The sequence below is a fragment of the Varanus komodoensis genome, unplaced genomic scaffold (genome assembly GCF_004798865.1).
Source record: "Varanus komodoensis strain SLA01 unplaced genomic scaffold, ASM479886v1 scaffold5, whole genome shotgun sequence".
In the NCBI taxonomy this organism is placed as follows: domain Eukaryota; kingdom Metazoa; phylum Chordata; class Lepidosauria; order Squamata; family Varanidae; genus Varanus; species Varanus komodoensis.
In genome coordinates this window covers 33784031-33798019 of record NW_025336087.1, presented here as the reverse complement: position 1 = coordinate 33798019, position 13989 = coordinate 33784031, and the positions used below count along the sequence as shown (strand labels likewise).

At 38.2% G+C, this 13989-nt stretch overlaps 1 protein-coding gene across 2 annotated transcripts in view; it reads right to left on the bottom strand.

Moving 5' to 3' along the window:
• Nucleotides 1-1483: 1483 nt before the first annotated feature.
• The window catches only part of SRFBP1 (serum response factor binding protein 1), a 58525-nt gene continuing 46019 nt past the window's right edge, over nt 1484-13989 (bottom strand). For both annotated transcript variants that reach the window (XM_044445948.1, XM_044445949.1), the window contains exons 5-8: nt 10698-10779; nt 6715-7456; nt 4765-4802; nt 1484-2220 (exon numbers count right to left, since the gene is read on the bottom strand). In XM_044445948.1, coding sequence (XP_044301883.1) covers nt 2042-2220; nt 4765-4802; nt 6715-7456; nt 10698-10779 — 1041 coding nt within the window. In that variant the 3' untranslated portion in view covers nt 1484-2041. The remainder of the gene's footprint in view (nt 2221-4764; nt 4803-6714; nt 7457-10697; nt 10780-13989) is intronic.

Here is a 13989-nt window from a genome sequence, read left to right as displayed (position 1 = left end):
CAGAACTTGAACCAGAGAGCTTGAAGTTTACAAACTCAGCCAAATAAGAAAACTGATTTGACCTAAAACTGAAGTGGGATTAGTAGTCTGAACTCAACCTAACTCAATTACCATCATTTGTGCTTAGAAAGGAACATTATAACATGGCCACAGTATAATGAATTGTTATCATAGCTAACATCAGACATAGTGGTTCTGACTGATATTTATGGGTGATAGTTTGGGTCAGCTTGAGGACAGGCAAACCTAGCAAACACGCAGAGTGAAAGGCACACCAACTTTCCAGCTCCAGCCTGAGTCCAGTAATGTAGGCATCTGTACCTTGGTATCATCCATTTTGGCACAGTGCTGTCTGTAGGGCAGTAACTCTGTGGGACATAAGCTTTGCATGCAGAAGATCACGGTCATTCCCTGCAACTCCAGGTAAGGCTGGTAAAGCTCTGAAATGCGCTTGTTTGGAAGAGTAATTGTAAGTCAGTGCTAATATACAGGGCCAGTGTTTCCTATATTCCTTAACCATCACAGTCTTGACGTGCTCCAAAGAAGGGTAACCAGATTAAAATGTCACTGGCTGTACATTATGAAAATATGATCAATTCATGAAGTATATATGACTGCAAGACTTGTGATGTTAATGACCTGGGCCAGGTCACTTAAGTCTCTACAGGTCAGCAGAGATAGCAGTTCTGTAATAGATCACTTTGTTGGCACATTTCTCACTTTGGAAAATCAAATATACTTTCAGGTTCAGACTGTCCCTACTTCTACAACTAAAATAGTAAACCAAGTTACAGTTTCTGTGTTCAGCCAATACCTGACAACATGGAACCTCTTTTTCAATTTAACATGTTGCAGTAGTGCCACTAAACAGAATTGAAAATAGTTTAAAAAAAAATCTGAAAATCTTAAAAAATTTACTTTCATAGTTTTTTTTTCCAAGTAGTGGTACTTCCCAGTATGTCAGCATAAGTACTATCAGTTGAAAAGCACTGTTCTGTATGAATGAATAAAATAGGGGACATGAAATTGCATTCATTAACTCTTCTTGCCTGTAATATTATGGGTAAATTTTTTATCACGTTTTGCTGTAAATCTAGGTAATTTAAGTGTCTTTAAACTGTTAGGGTCAGTTGCCAAGAAAAACTAAGTAATCTTTACCATTCATAAACACTTAAAAAGATGTTTTTCAGTTTTCAGAATTTTTAACTAAAGTCTGCAAAATAATTTTCTTTATATTAAGCATGCTAGATTTTTTAGGCATGCATAACTTTTTAACACACTGGAGGATTGTAATAAACTTAGGGTGCCATCTATGCTGATTGAGAAATGGCAAGTAGACAAAATAAATGATGCTTTTCCATGTTGAGTTTGACAATTTTCTGTGCTCATACCAACAGAGGGCTAAAGTGGTTATTAAAATGGCTAGCTTACAATAACACTGGAAAACAATTGGATTACTTATAATACAACAAGCACATTCAAATTATGCCAATTCATTATGACCTGTTTTTAATTTAATTTAAAGCTCAAATCATACAAAATAAATTTTTCAAGTTACCATTGACAAGATCATCTCTAGCCTAGTCAAAAACTAACAGAATAAAACTTCATTAAGTTTTAACAGTTATTGCATTCTGGTTTCTCCTTTTGAAAATCTATCTATTGCAGAATGGTAACCAAGGGAGATTCAAAACGTTCCCTTGGATATGTGTAAGATTTCCATATCTGTTGGCAGTTCAACATCAAATCCATGATCTTTTATGCCAGTTCCCATGAAGACACTGAAAATACATCAGCTGGAAGCATTCTTGACAAATGTGGCACATGTTGAGATGAGTTTTTCTAAATAAAAATCCCTCTGTCAATTAATGACTTAAAAATTACATTTATTTTACACACTGGAAATCTACTAAATGAAAATGCTGCTTGTCTTCAAGTTTTTAGCTTATACTACTTTGCATATATAAAAAACTTCAGTTGTAAACACAAGCATGCCAGATGGATAAAGTAAAAAAAGGAGAGGTGGTCCTAATAAAAAAAACTAGTCTTCAAATTTTATTTTTTTCCCTTGGAATGCTGTAATTTGAGATACTTGTTCTCGACGTTTCCTGCTTGCTTCCCATGAAGGATGAAGGGATTGTTCCAATGGTTTCCTTCCAAAGGCATGCTTCATATCTGAGCCAGAAGGAATTTGTTTTTGTGGATGATTTTTCCTCAAAGCTGTGTAAAAAATAACCAAGAAATTTTAGCAATTAAGAGGTCATATAGTTATATTGCTTTAAAGCAAGCATAGGCAACTTTTCTGGGCAATGGCACACAGGGCAATTTGACAAAAGGGTGAAAATAACTGTCATGGCAAAGGACAAGCAACCTACCTAAAAGACTGATAAGGATGTACAGATGGGTCATGAGCTCCCTACCTCCAAACAGTGCCTTTGAAACCAAGTTTTTAGTAGCGACAGGCTATTGCAAAGCTATTCCAGCTTCTGGTAAGAAAAGGTTACCCCCCCCCCCAGCAAAACATCTTATGGGGTGCCAAGAAAGATATCTGGTGATGCACTGGTGCACCTTAAAGGCTCTAAGGGGTTGCCAAAGACATGCAAAATCTGCTTTGATGGATTAATTCTTATATATATCATGTAGAACCTCCACCTAGATGTTTAACAGTGTCAAGAATTTTACACTTTTTCATGCAAATGATCTTCCAAGCAGTACAATTAACCATAGATGGAAAAACTGAATTTCATGCAAATTTGGGGAACAAAGCAAACTGAAAAATAGGGTAGATGAAGATTGTATACAAACTAGTTCCATCTTGAACTATCAGAGTTCCATTTTCAAGAATGCTTAACTTCATAATCCATACATGAGACCAAATTTTTCATTATTATATTCTGCACAAACTTTCCATTACACAAGTTTATTAGTAACAATGAATGGTGCCAATAGCAATTATGAGGTTGGGTGAACTCTGCAGTTTTTAAGTAGCATTTAATGTTTTTCAGATGACTACTCGGAGCAAATATGTGAAAATTCACTGATATGTAAGTTACAGTTTGGGTTATATAAAATCAACAAGCAGTTAATCTGCAAGAGTGACATATTGTGCTTGTTTTTAATGTTCCTGCAAGTTTTAAAGTTCAGACAGATAAGTGGCTGACAGCATATGCAGTTCTTTAGTTTGCTCAATTGTATTAGCATGTCTACCAACAGTTAATATTTCTCCCCATAAATTTAAGCAATATAAGGGAAGTATATGCTATTCAGTTTCATTGCTTTTTAAAAGTAGTCCAGTACAATTTCTATATAACATCTTAACCACAATAAGTATCCTGGGGTAACTCACATTGTGCACTGTAATTAGCACACAAACTAATTAGTCTAAAAACTCTCCAAATTTCAGCTTCCTCCTTTTTGTTCTCTTTTTGTATAAAACAAAATATTCCTGGAGGCTAAAAGACTGCCCCCACCACCAACCTTCAGAACAGTTCCATGGGGTACTTTTATACCCTGAACAATAGACTCCAACATGAGAACAAAATGGTTAAATACAGATCTGGATCTCATTTCGAAGATTGTTAAATGTCATTCTAAAACCTCCAGCAAAACAAAATAAAAAATGAATTGATGGAAAAATTGTGCCATGATTTTTTTAAAGGCTAAACTGTGTTATGCAGAGGAAGGGTAAATAGGCCCATCAATGTTACATAGATTATATTGTTGTGGATAGCCTCAGAAAGGATTACACCTTAAAGTACCCGCATTTGCTGAAAGCTATTTTTGTGTTGATTGAAACCGCCTTGGTGAGTTCAGCCAGAAGAAGGACTTACATGTGGCATCTTCCTTGCCTGGGGCAATCCTGTCTGGGCTATGCTGGGGGGGGGGGGTGACATGAGGTGAAGGTTAAGTGTGCCTTATTTCCCCCTCATATATTTCAGGCAAAATATCTGTGGTGTGTTGAAACAAAAGTGTTTTCTTATTTCCCCCCTAAATATAAATAAAACATGCTACATTTGATCTCTAGGGCATCATAAAATTTTCCAATGCAAACTGATTTTTGCATATTGCCCTAATTTTCCTAGGAAATTTCTCAGAAAATGTCCCAATTAAAACTTTTCTGAAAAGGCCACATTACTAGGCATGGGAAGGAAGGGAGATAATTCTGGTGAGGCTGTAATTTCTATGCATGAACCATCGAGTAAGTCTTACTGAACAAACTGAGCTTACTTTTGCATAGATACATCATGGATTTTCTATTAATCTAACCAAAATAAGACATCTTGTCCCTGTAGTGAGGCCTTTTATAAATTATATATAATAAGAATAGCATATTATTCTAAAAGCAACTTTACTAAAATGACAGAAATCACTTAATATGGAGAAGGGATAGTAAAATAATGCAGCTTTTTACACTGTATGTTTGAAAGTAAAAATGCAAATAACCTCCACAAAGTTCATGAAAAGGAGCAACAGGTTGCATCTAATGCTAGCCATCCACTAATGGAGCCCAGGCCACTAGTGGAAAAAAATTCCACTATTCCTATATTGCCCCCATCTATTTTTGGGAGTAGGAGGGCCCTCTGGATGTTGTTGGAGTGGGAAGTTAAAGGACAGTTAAGGGAAGTCTACTTGCATGACATTGGATTTAACCCAGTCAAGATCAACTAAACACAACTAAACAGCTATTATTACATTGTTAAAACAAAACATAAGTTTTAATTTTTACACTGTATACATCCAAGCAGCAAAATTAAACTGATTTACCTGTTGCTTTGTCTCTGGGAGGATGGTCTCTAATGGTTCTATAGCACAGAAAGAAAAGGTTAATGGGAAATGGGACAGAAAATGCATACTATCAAGCATGTAAAATAAACGATGCCACCATGTTTCACTTTTAACCCATGACATTGCTTTGTTTACAACCACCAGCATTTGGTAACTTTGTGACCATAAGATGAACCTAACAATATAAACAGATCCCAGATTGATTTCTATAATTGTGATTATATAGCTAAGATGGCCTTATCTTGAATGTGAGACCATTTCTCCCAGATTTGCATAGTCAGACTGCATTTTTTTTTAAACCTGTAAGTGCCACAACTCATAGTGATACAACTATAGCTGAATATGAACACTGACTCAACAGTGCATCTAATAGCAGTTCTTCATATAAGACAACTTTTCTTTTATAGAAATATAAAATACAAAGTTTGCGTCCCATTTTAGAGAAATTTCCTCTTTTCAGTCAAATTTGACTGTGTGACTGCCTTATACATATAGCACTGCAGTCACTCCTGTTCAGTTCAAAGCAGTTTCTGCTCCATCACCTGGCCTACATTCAGTTAGGCCTTTGGGCCTGATGGCCATCACTCAGCATCTTAAATGTTAGCTTTTTCTGAGGTATGTTTGGATAACTTGTTTCTCTATTGTTATTGTCATCATCATCTTTATATCCCACTACTTCTTCCTGCAAGAAACCCAGGACAGCTTACATAATCCTCTGTTTTCCCATCACAACAACACTCTGAGGTGGGTTTGTCAGAGAGTCAGTTAATGGCTGGTGAGTTTCATGGATAGATGGGGGCTAGAACCTGGATCTCTTAAGTCCCAGTTTAACAGTTTAATATGTCACACTGGCTCTATTTCAGCACCTTCTCTGTAGGAACTTAGATCATATACTTGGTCTAATTGGTAATGGGTGTATGCTGTACCTTTTTGCTCTGTTCCATTTCTCACAAGAACACAGGGGAGAAATCCAAGACATGGGTGGAGTGAGCAGTATATAACAACTCTCTTCTGTTAGCTACCAAAAACCATTTCAACAGTGAAGGGGCTGCTAAAAACCCCTTGTTGTTGTTGTTAGTCGCGAAGTCGTGTCCAACCCATTGCGACCCCATGGAAAACATTCCTCCAGGCCCTCCTGTCTTCCACCATCCCTCAGAGTCCACTTAAGCTCACGCCGACTGCTTCAGTGACTCCATCTAGCCACCTCATTCTCTGCCGTCCCCTCCTTCTTTTGCCATCTATTGTTCCCAGCATTAGGCTCTTCTCCAGTGAGTCCTACCTTCTCATTAGGTGGCCAAAGTATTTGAGTTTCATCTTCAGTATCTGGCCTTCTAAAGAGCAGTCAGGGTTGAAGTCCTCTAGGACTGACTGGTTTGATTGCCTTGCAGTCCAAGGGACTCGCAGGAGTCTCCTCCAGCACCACAATTCAAAGGCCTCGATCCTTTGGCGCTCAGCCTTCCTTATGGTCCAGCTTTCACAGCCATACATTGCAACTGGGAAAACCATAGCCTTGACTATACGCACTTTTGTTGGCAGGGTGATGTCTCTGCCTTTTAGTATGCTGTCTAGATTTGCCATAGCTTTCCTTCCCAGGAGCTCAATGAAGCTATGAGCTATGCCATGCAGGGCCACCGAAAACAGACAGGTCATAGCAGAGAGCTCTGACAAAACGTGATCCACTGGAGGAGGAAATGGCAACCCACTCTTTGCCATGAAAACCCCATGGACAGTACCAAAAAACCCCTAATGTGCCCCAAAGTTCTGACTGCCCCATGATCTGTAGAAAGACCCTGATGGTCATACTGGCCTACTGGCATTAGGTTAGACTCTAAGCTATCTTCAAGTGATGGTTCAAAGATCTGCCAAAAGATGCTGTTGTAAACTAACAATGTACTTAATTATCTCAAGAAAACTTAAAGGAGAACTTACCTCTTCACAGTTTTGGATTTGTTAGAGTCACACAATGACGAACAAAATACAGATTCTAGCTTAGTTGCTTTTGCATGTTGGTAGGTAGCTTTTGTGTCTGTGTCATGCATTGTGTCAGGTTGTGAGTCCTTTGGCTTTTTTAGCAGCATCCTTTCGCCTTTCTCTTCAGTAGGTAATGAAGTATCAGCTGCTCCTTTCTTTTTAATTCTTCTTACTTTGCCGATGAAGAAATCATCATTACTGTCACCTTCATCAGAATCGGAAGACTGATTATAGAACCTCTCTTCAGTGCTGTCATCAAAGGATTCCTCTTCTTCTGCTCCACTTTCTTCACTCTTACTTGCATCATTTTCAGCCTCTACTCCTGTCCTGCTCAGGAGATCATCCAAACATTTCCTTCCATCTGGAGAGACAGTCTTCTCTGCTTGACTCTTATGAAGTAACTCATGATGCTCTGCACCCTGTGCTGTAAAATTATCTGAGGAACAGTTTCCCTCACTGTCTAACGATTTCTGCTTTTCTCTCACACATATTTGCTTTTTTCCCATGTCAGTGCCTGGCTTCTCTTTCACCTTTATTTTGTCTTGGTTTTCATCTCGTTTAAATGTTTTGGTATGTTCACTGCTGTTGGAATAACGGGTCTCTTCAGGTTGTTTGCTAAGCTGTTCTTCCGGTTTATGTTCTTCTGAAGAAATAGTTCCAGCCGGTTTATGTCTGGCGTCTTTAAAGGCTTTTACAGCAGCTGGGGGTGGGGGGTGGGGGTGGGAAAGGCTTTTTTAAAAACTCAATTGTTCTACGTACAGCAGCAATGTTAAAATACAAGCATAATAATGATGTACAGGTTATAAAGCAAAGCCATAATACATTTTAAGAGGAAGGGCCCATAGCTTTGTGGCAGAGCAGCTGCTTTGTTTGTCCACGGCATTCCACTGTAAAAGTCTTTAAGATAACACAGCTGGAAATATTCCTGCCTGAAATCTTGAGAGTCATTGCCAGGCAGAGTAGACCATACTGGACCAGAAAGGCCAGTGGTGTAAGACATCCTGATATATTCCTATGATTGCATTAGGTAAAATACAATTGATGAGTCTTTTTTTGTTAAATAATAGATAATGGCTGGGTTTCTGTGACTGGAGAAAGAGAAGAAACTACCATGGCTTCTTTTCCCTCCCTGCATACACCAGTCACACACTGCCTCATTTCCATAATTACTTGGGTCAAGCATAGGCTGCTGCATTGCCTGAGCCCAGCGAGGTGGGTGGTAGAGCGGTCTCTAAATCACCCTGCAATCCGTGACTTGTTCTAGGATTCTGGGAAGGTTTGGAAGGCATCCCTGCCATTCATTTTCACAAAACAGCAACCTGATTCTGATGTGGGTTCTTTTCCTTGCCTGATTGTGTAAACCTTGTCAATCTGCCCATTGCACGATACAGGAAACCCCCCCACTGGCACAAATGGATGATTCTGTGTCTGGCCTTTTGAGCCATCAAAACTTAGACTTAGAGCTGCCCATCCATTCTAACTGATAGAATTAATGCAATGGTATCATGCAATCAATACCAAGCCATAAAAGAAATGCACTTCATATGTGATTTGTATTCAAACCAGCAGTGTATTTCTCCTACACTCTTAATATGAAGCCAGCAGTTTTAATGTTTCTTAACTGTCATCCCACAGCATAGAGTAACTGGAATCTCCCAGCTCATATTCTGTACTGTAAAGTTCATGCAAGGTGTCCCACTAACTTGCTCTTCTAGGGAACTGCCACAAAATGCCTGCCTGAAAATGCCTCCAGATGTACAGTTCCTTCCTTTAACACTTTTTAGTTTTGGTATAAAATAAACATACCCGGGGGCAAAAAAATACGCTAGTATCTCCAAAGGAATAGCTACACACGTTACATTTATACCCCCTAAAACTAGGCCCCCTAAAAGGCAAAAAGAAAGATTCAATACATAGCATCTTGGTCTCATTTTAAAGCTAAGATCAGTAGCTAAAACCTCCTGCAAACAAAATTCAAATCTACTGAGGAAAAGCTGTGCTATGATTGTTTAAAGTTAACAGACCAGAACATTGCTATGCAGAGGAAAAGTCAATGGGCCTAGCAGAATTATGCAGTTTTTCTCATTTTATATAGCCTTAAATTACCTTTACAGGTAGTCCCTGGGTTTTGAATGTTTGTGTTATGAATCACCCATACTTACAAATGTGTGGACTGCCAGAAACCCTATATGTATAGTGAAAAGCTGCAAATATTTCTAGCAAATCTCTATCTCTAGTGAAAAACCGTGAATACCTCTAAGGAACTACACAATGTATTTAGTGACATGTCATCAGTGGCCATGTAGTTACCTAGAGATATTCAAGGCTTTTTTTTCTAGAGGTAGAGATTTGCTAGAGATAGTCACAGCTATCTCTACAGAACTACCCAATGTGTTTAGCAAATTGTCATCAGTGGTCGCATAGTTCCTTGGAGAAAGTCATAGAAACTTATTTTCTTAGACCAAATGAGCTCTTCAACACCTCAGACAACATGTCTGCCCCCTTTTCCACATAAGCCTTGTGCTCCATCAGGACCTGGAAGCTCAATAAATCCAGCTCTGCCCCTGTACATGGACTTATCAGGACCAATTTGCCATGGATTAAACTGTTCTGAGTGTAATAAGCAGGCATTGGGCTATATTGTCCTAGCAGCCCATTGTCAGAAAACATCAGAAGATGAGAGGCTGGCAAGTCACTTTTAAAGATCCAAAGTATTTTCTATTGGGCTTACATTAAAATTAAAGGCAGACAGATAATGAAGCTCAAACACATTAAGCCAGACATAAGAGGCAAGTTAGGCCAATGTTTTCAATACTGTGTAACTGCAGACACACACATACAGATTATCCCTCTCTGTTGATTGCAAGCCCTTGAGAAAATATTTCAGCTGGAACAAAGGTTTTTCAGATTTAGTATTTTTTCTTGCAAATGCACTTTATTCTGGGGTAAAAAAATCATTCCATGATGTGAATAATTTTTTTAAAGTTAATACAGGATGTTAAAAGAGGGCCATGAAGAAATATGAAGAATTAATTATTATCTAGCAGCCCTTTGCTTCTCTAATCAGAAAGTTAGTCTTCCAGAATACTGCTACAGTGACTGTAGAGGTGATCTATTGGAAGAATTTGGAAGAAATTAGCAATGACACTAGACATACAGGTCTGAAATAATCTGTATATCAAATTGACAGAGTAAATACAAAGCTCGGATGGTTACGAACACGCTTTTTCCAAGCATTGGTGAAAAACAAGATAAGATAGTGGGAAAACTGCCTATACAGTCCTAGGGACACTGACTAGTGGGATTGCCCCCAAGTAAGCAGGCAGAAGATTAAGCTGCCAAGCTGTGTTTCATTCTCATAGCCACCCTCGCCCCCCAAAAAACCCCCCTGAACAATACGTATCTTTCCTTATTGTGGTACATTTACAGCTCTACCAAAGTTTCTGAATCATTATTTCATTTCAGGGATATGGCAACTCAAGAAACAGAGTGGTAATTAGAAGTTTCTGAAACCTCTCCATTTGCTGCTATGAGCAACAATACATTTGCACAATAGTATCTGGCTACACAATGACAAGAAAGTAGCATTGCAACTATCTGGCTTATGTGCCAGTTGAGACATGAATGGATATATTGCTTTTCATTGAAATGTTTCTATTCTCTCGCCAGTTATTCTAGATAAGCAAAATGCAGAACTCTGCGTTATTGCAAAGCTCCATTTGTGAGTTTCAGTAAAGTTTAGGCTTAAGACAGAATATAAGAAGACAAGTGATAATTTAAAAAAACGCCCAAACCCCACCGTACAACAGATTTTATGTATCTCTCCCATCTGCTTTAATCAGCCAGTGGTGAGGGCTAAACTTCTGGATAGCTATAAATGGCCCCTCCCTGCAGTATAAGCTCCAATGCATGCAAAGTTAGCTGGGTTAACTTTGGCTTACCTTTAAGATGAGCAATTTTTGCTTTCAACAGAGGGTGAGTTGTCAGCCTAGCAATTGCTCTATCTCTTGCTGTAGAATTGGGCTATAGGAAAAATGGGAAGGCATATTGTTGAATATCAAAAACACAGAAACAAAAAATAAAACATGTAGGAACAGCTATTTCCCTTCCCTGAGGAACAATTACTTGTCATGAGACACAGGAGACATTTTGTCCCAAATTAGGAGAGCCTATTCAATACCTGAAGTGACGGCAAAGTTACTTGTCCTGTTTAACAGCAGCTGCCACCTCATCTTTAAAATGTAAGCCCACAAACACCCTAAGTTCTGAGACTTTATACCGTAAAGTAGCTGATATTTCCCTCCCTTCCCTTTTCAGAGAAGCTGGGATCCTACATGTGTGTGCACGGGAGGGAGGGAGGGAGGGAGGGAGATACACAGGTGACACAGCATATGCAAAATGGCAGTCATGCAAGCTGCAGCAAATCATTGGTTAATTAATTAACCCCAAATTTATCACTCTTATGTGCGAGCAGGCCCTCCCTATGTGATGGGATACTTCATTTGGCAAGCAGAATTATGCATTTTCTAAAAGTGTTCTCTGGAAATTAATCATAGGTTTTCCACATGGTTTTCAGTGTAGATCAGAATTCTATTATTAACAGGAAAGCTACATGAGGCAAGTACGGGATCTTACTAAACTGTAAGAGACAGTGTAAGGCATCACAATTAAATATTCTTGGGAAACACCCAATTGTATGTGTCTTCTTACAAAGAGGCATCCATCAGGGGAGAGGATTGTCCCTCCACCCTTCTGTGCCCTCTGGAGGGATGGAGGTCATTCTGGAAAAGATTTTGGGATACATGGTATAAGACAGAATGAGAAAGCTTTGTTGCATGAGAAAAAGTCTTCTTATACAATATTGGACACTTAACTATTCATCTGAGATGAGAGCATACATTAAGCTCTTGCAGTGTTTTGAGCTAGTTCATTCCCACTCAAAATCCAAAGTCATAAGAAAGAATTGAGTACCTCTGGCACTGAGGAGAAATTAAGCCAGACAACAAATTCTTAAGACTGTGAAAATATTTAAGAACACAGTTCAACTGCGCAAACTTTTTGAAGGTCACAAGGCTGAATCAGAAACACCGTCACAGAGCGACAAATCTCACACTTTTATGCAACATTCTCTCATCGTCAAAGTTCTCAAACAAAGCATGGCCACTTTTGTTTGAAGTTAGCGTCTATCTGCCAGGGAAATTTATCAGGGAACAGCATCTTTTTTTAAACACCTGGAGTCATTTCCATTTCAGGAAGAATAAGTGTACCATTGCAGGACTATAAAGGTTATTCTTAGGTTATTTTCTCTGTGCTTTCTGATGCAACAGGAAACATTTTTGATTTTTTGTGTTCTGTGTTACAAATACAAAATATAAACTACACACTGGAAAGAAAAAAGCAAGATAAACTAAAATATTGCTTTTCGGAAGATAATTTTTTTAAAGTCTGCAACACTAATTATATGTGTGTGTGTGTGTAATATATATGTTGTATATCCCTATTTATTTCCATAGAGAAAACATACTATAGTGGCAAAAAATAATTATGCATCAACTTGCAACAGTGAACAAGTTATATTTGTATGCAAGGAACTTTTTTAGTAATTGGAATGGCATACAAAAACCAAGAAGGAAGGAAGGAAGGAAGGAAGGAAGGAAGGAAGGAAGGAAGGAAGAACTCTGAGCAGTCTTTCAGCCTGTGGGGGACCATGAGTGAAGTCATGTGGGACATCTCAGTGTCAGAGCTACAGCAGAGGGTGTGCAGACCCCAAAATTGTAATCCTGCAAGCAATTACACCTGCCTGCCACATATATTTGTTGGCAGTATAAACAGTAAAAGAACTACCAAAAGAATCCCATGCACTCTGATCATAAAAATTATATGTTAAACAAGATGTTACCAGCAAATACCAGAAAATCTCAGAAACAGTCTTTTTTAAAGCAAAGAGTTCACAGCCATTTATTTCTTTTTGGCTTGTTGATAGCATAACATTTTTTTAAAGCAAAGAATGATAAACATTCATATTAATAATTATGTGCTCTGCTACTAATATAGCAACAGCTGCCAAAGCAAAATAAAATATAATTATCATCACCCTAAAATAATGCTTTCAAAGCAGAGACCCTTGGTCTAACCGAGAAATGTCAACTATGTGGAAGTGAATTTCTAAACTTCTGAAATTAAGACTATCAATTGGGTGTAAAGCACATTAAAGAATGTCAAATAATATTAATACATAGGATGCATTATTTAAGGTTTCTTTTAATGATGTTGTAATTCTATCCTTTTATTAATGTTGCAAGTTAGTAGCTGTACCTTAAGCCATTAATAAAATATTACATTCAGGAAAAAAGGTAACACTCTGAACCAAATATACTAACAACAATAAAATAAAAGTTAACAGGTAAATGACAACTTTTCAATCATTAACAATCAAATCTAGTTCATGCATAGAACAAGTCTCAAAAACCTGACCATTTACTGAGGCAAATCTATTTTGTTAAAAGGATGATGCTCAGAACAGGGGGTCCTACACCTGGGCCCTCCAGGAAGGCTCTAAACTTTATAGCTACATAATGCATTTGTGATGGGAGAAACATAGCAAAAGTCATGCTTATAATATCTTCACATGTGACGAGGTACATATGGGCAAAAGTGTTATCTCCTCCTCTCTTCTTTATTCTGTCCCCCATCCCCAGAAGTATTGTGAGGACATTGCCAGCTAAATTAAGCACACCCTATTCTTTATTCCTTCTGTGCAAGTACTGAGCATTATTTTGTTTCTTTCTTCTAAATGTTATGTTTTTTGGTATTTGAGTTAAAATGTGCTGGCCAAAACTGGATAAACTGATGTAACCAAGGACTTTCCAGTACCCAAAAGGCCAATACTGTTGTTTCCTGCATCTCATATTACAACCACAACTGGTTTTTCCTTTTAAAATGTAAACCCCACCCCGCCGCAATATACTCACTCTAAACCACTATACTGGCAACTCAAATCTATGTGGGGGTTTTGCTAGAAGCAAAGATCAGATCAAAGGACTTCACATTCTACATTCCAATGATATCATACTGAGTAAGCACATCTTCCTACATCTTACTCTTTTTCCTGGATCTAGGCTGTAAAACAAATTAAAATACTTTGAAAAAGACTAGAAGAAAAAGAGAGGGTTGAATATATAGTGGAGAATTCCAGGTGTAAGATGGGCATTGGCAGGCATAAGAAGGTGCAAT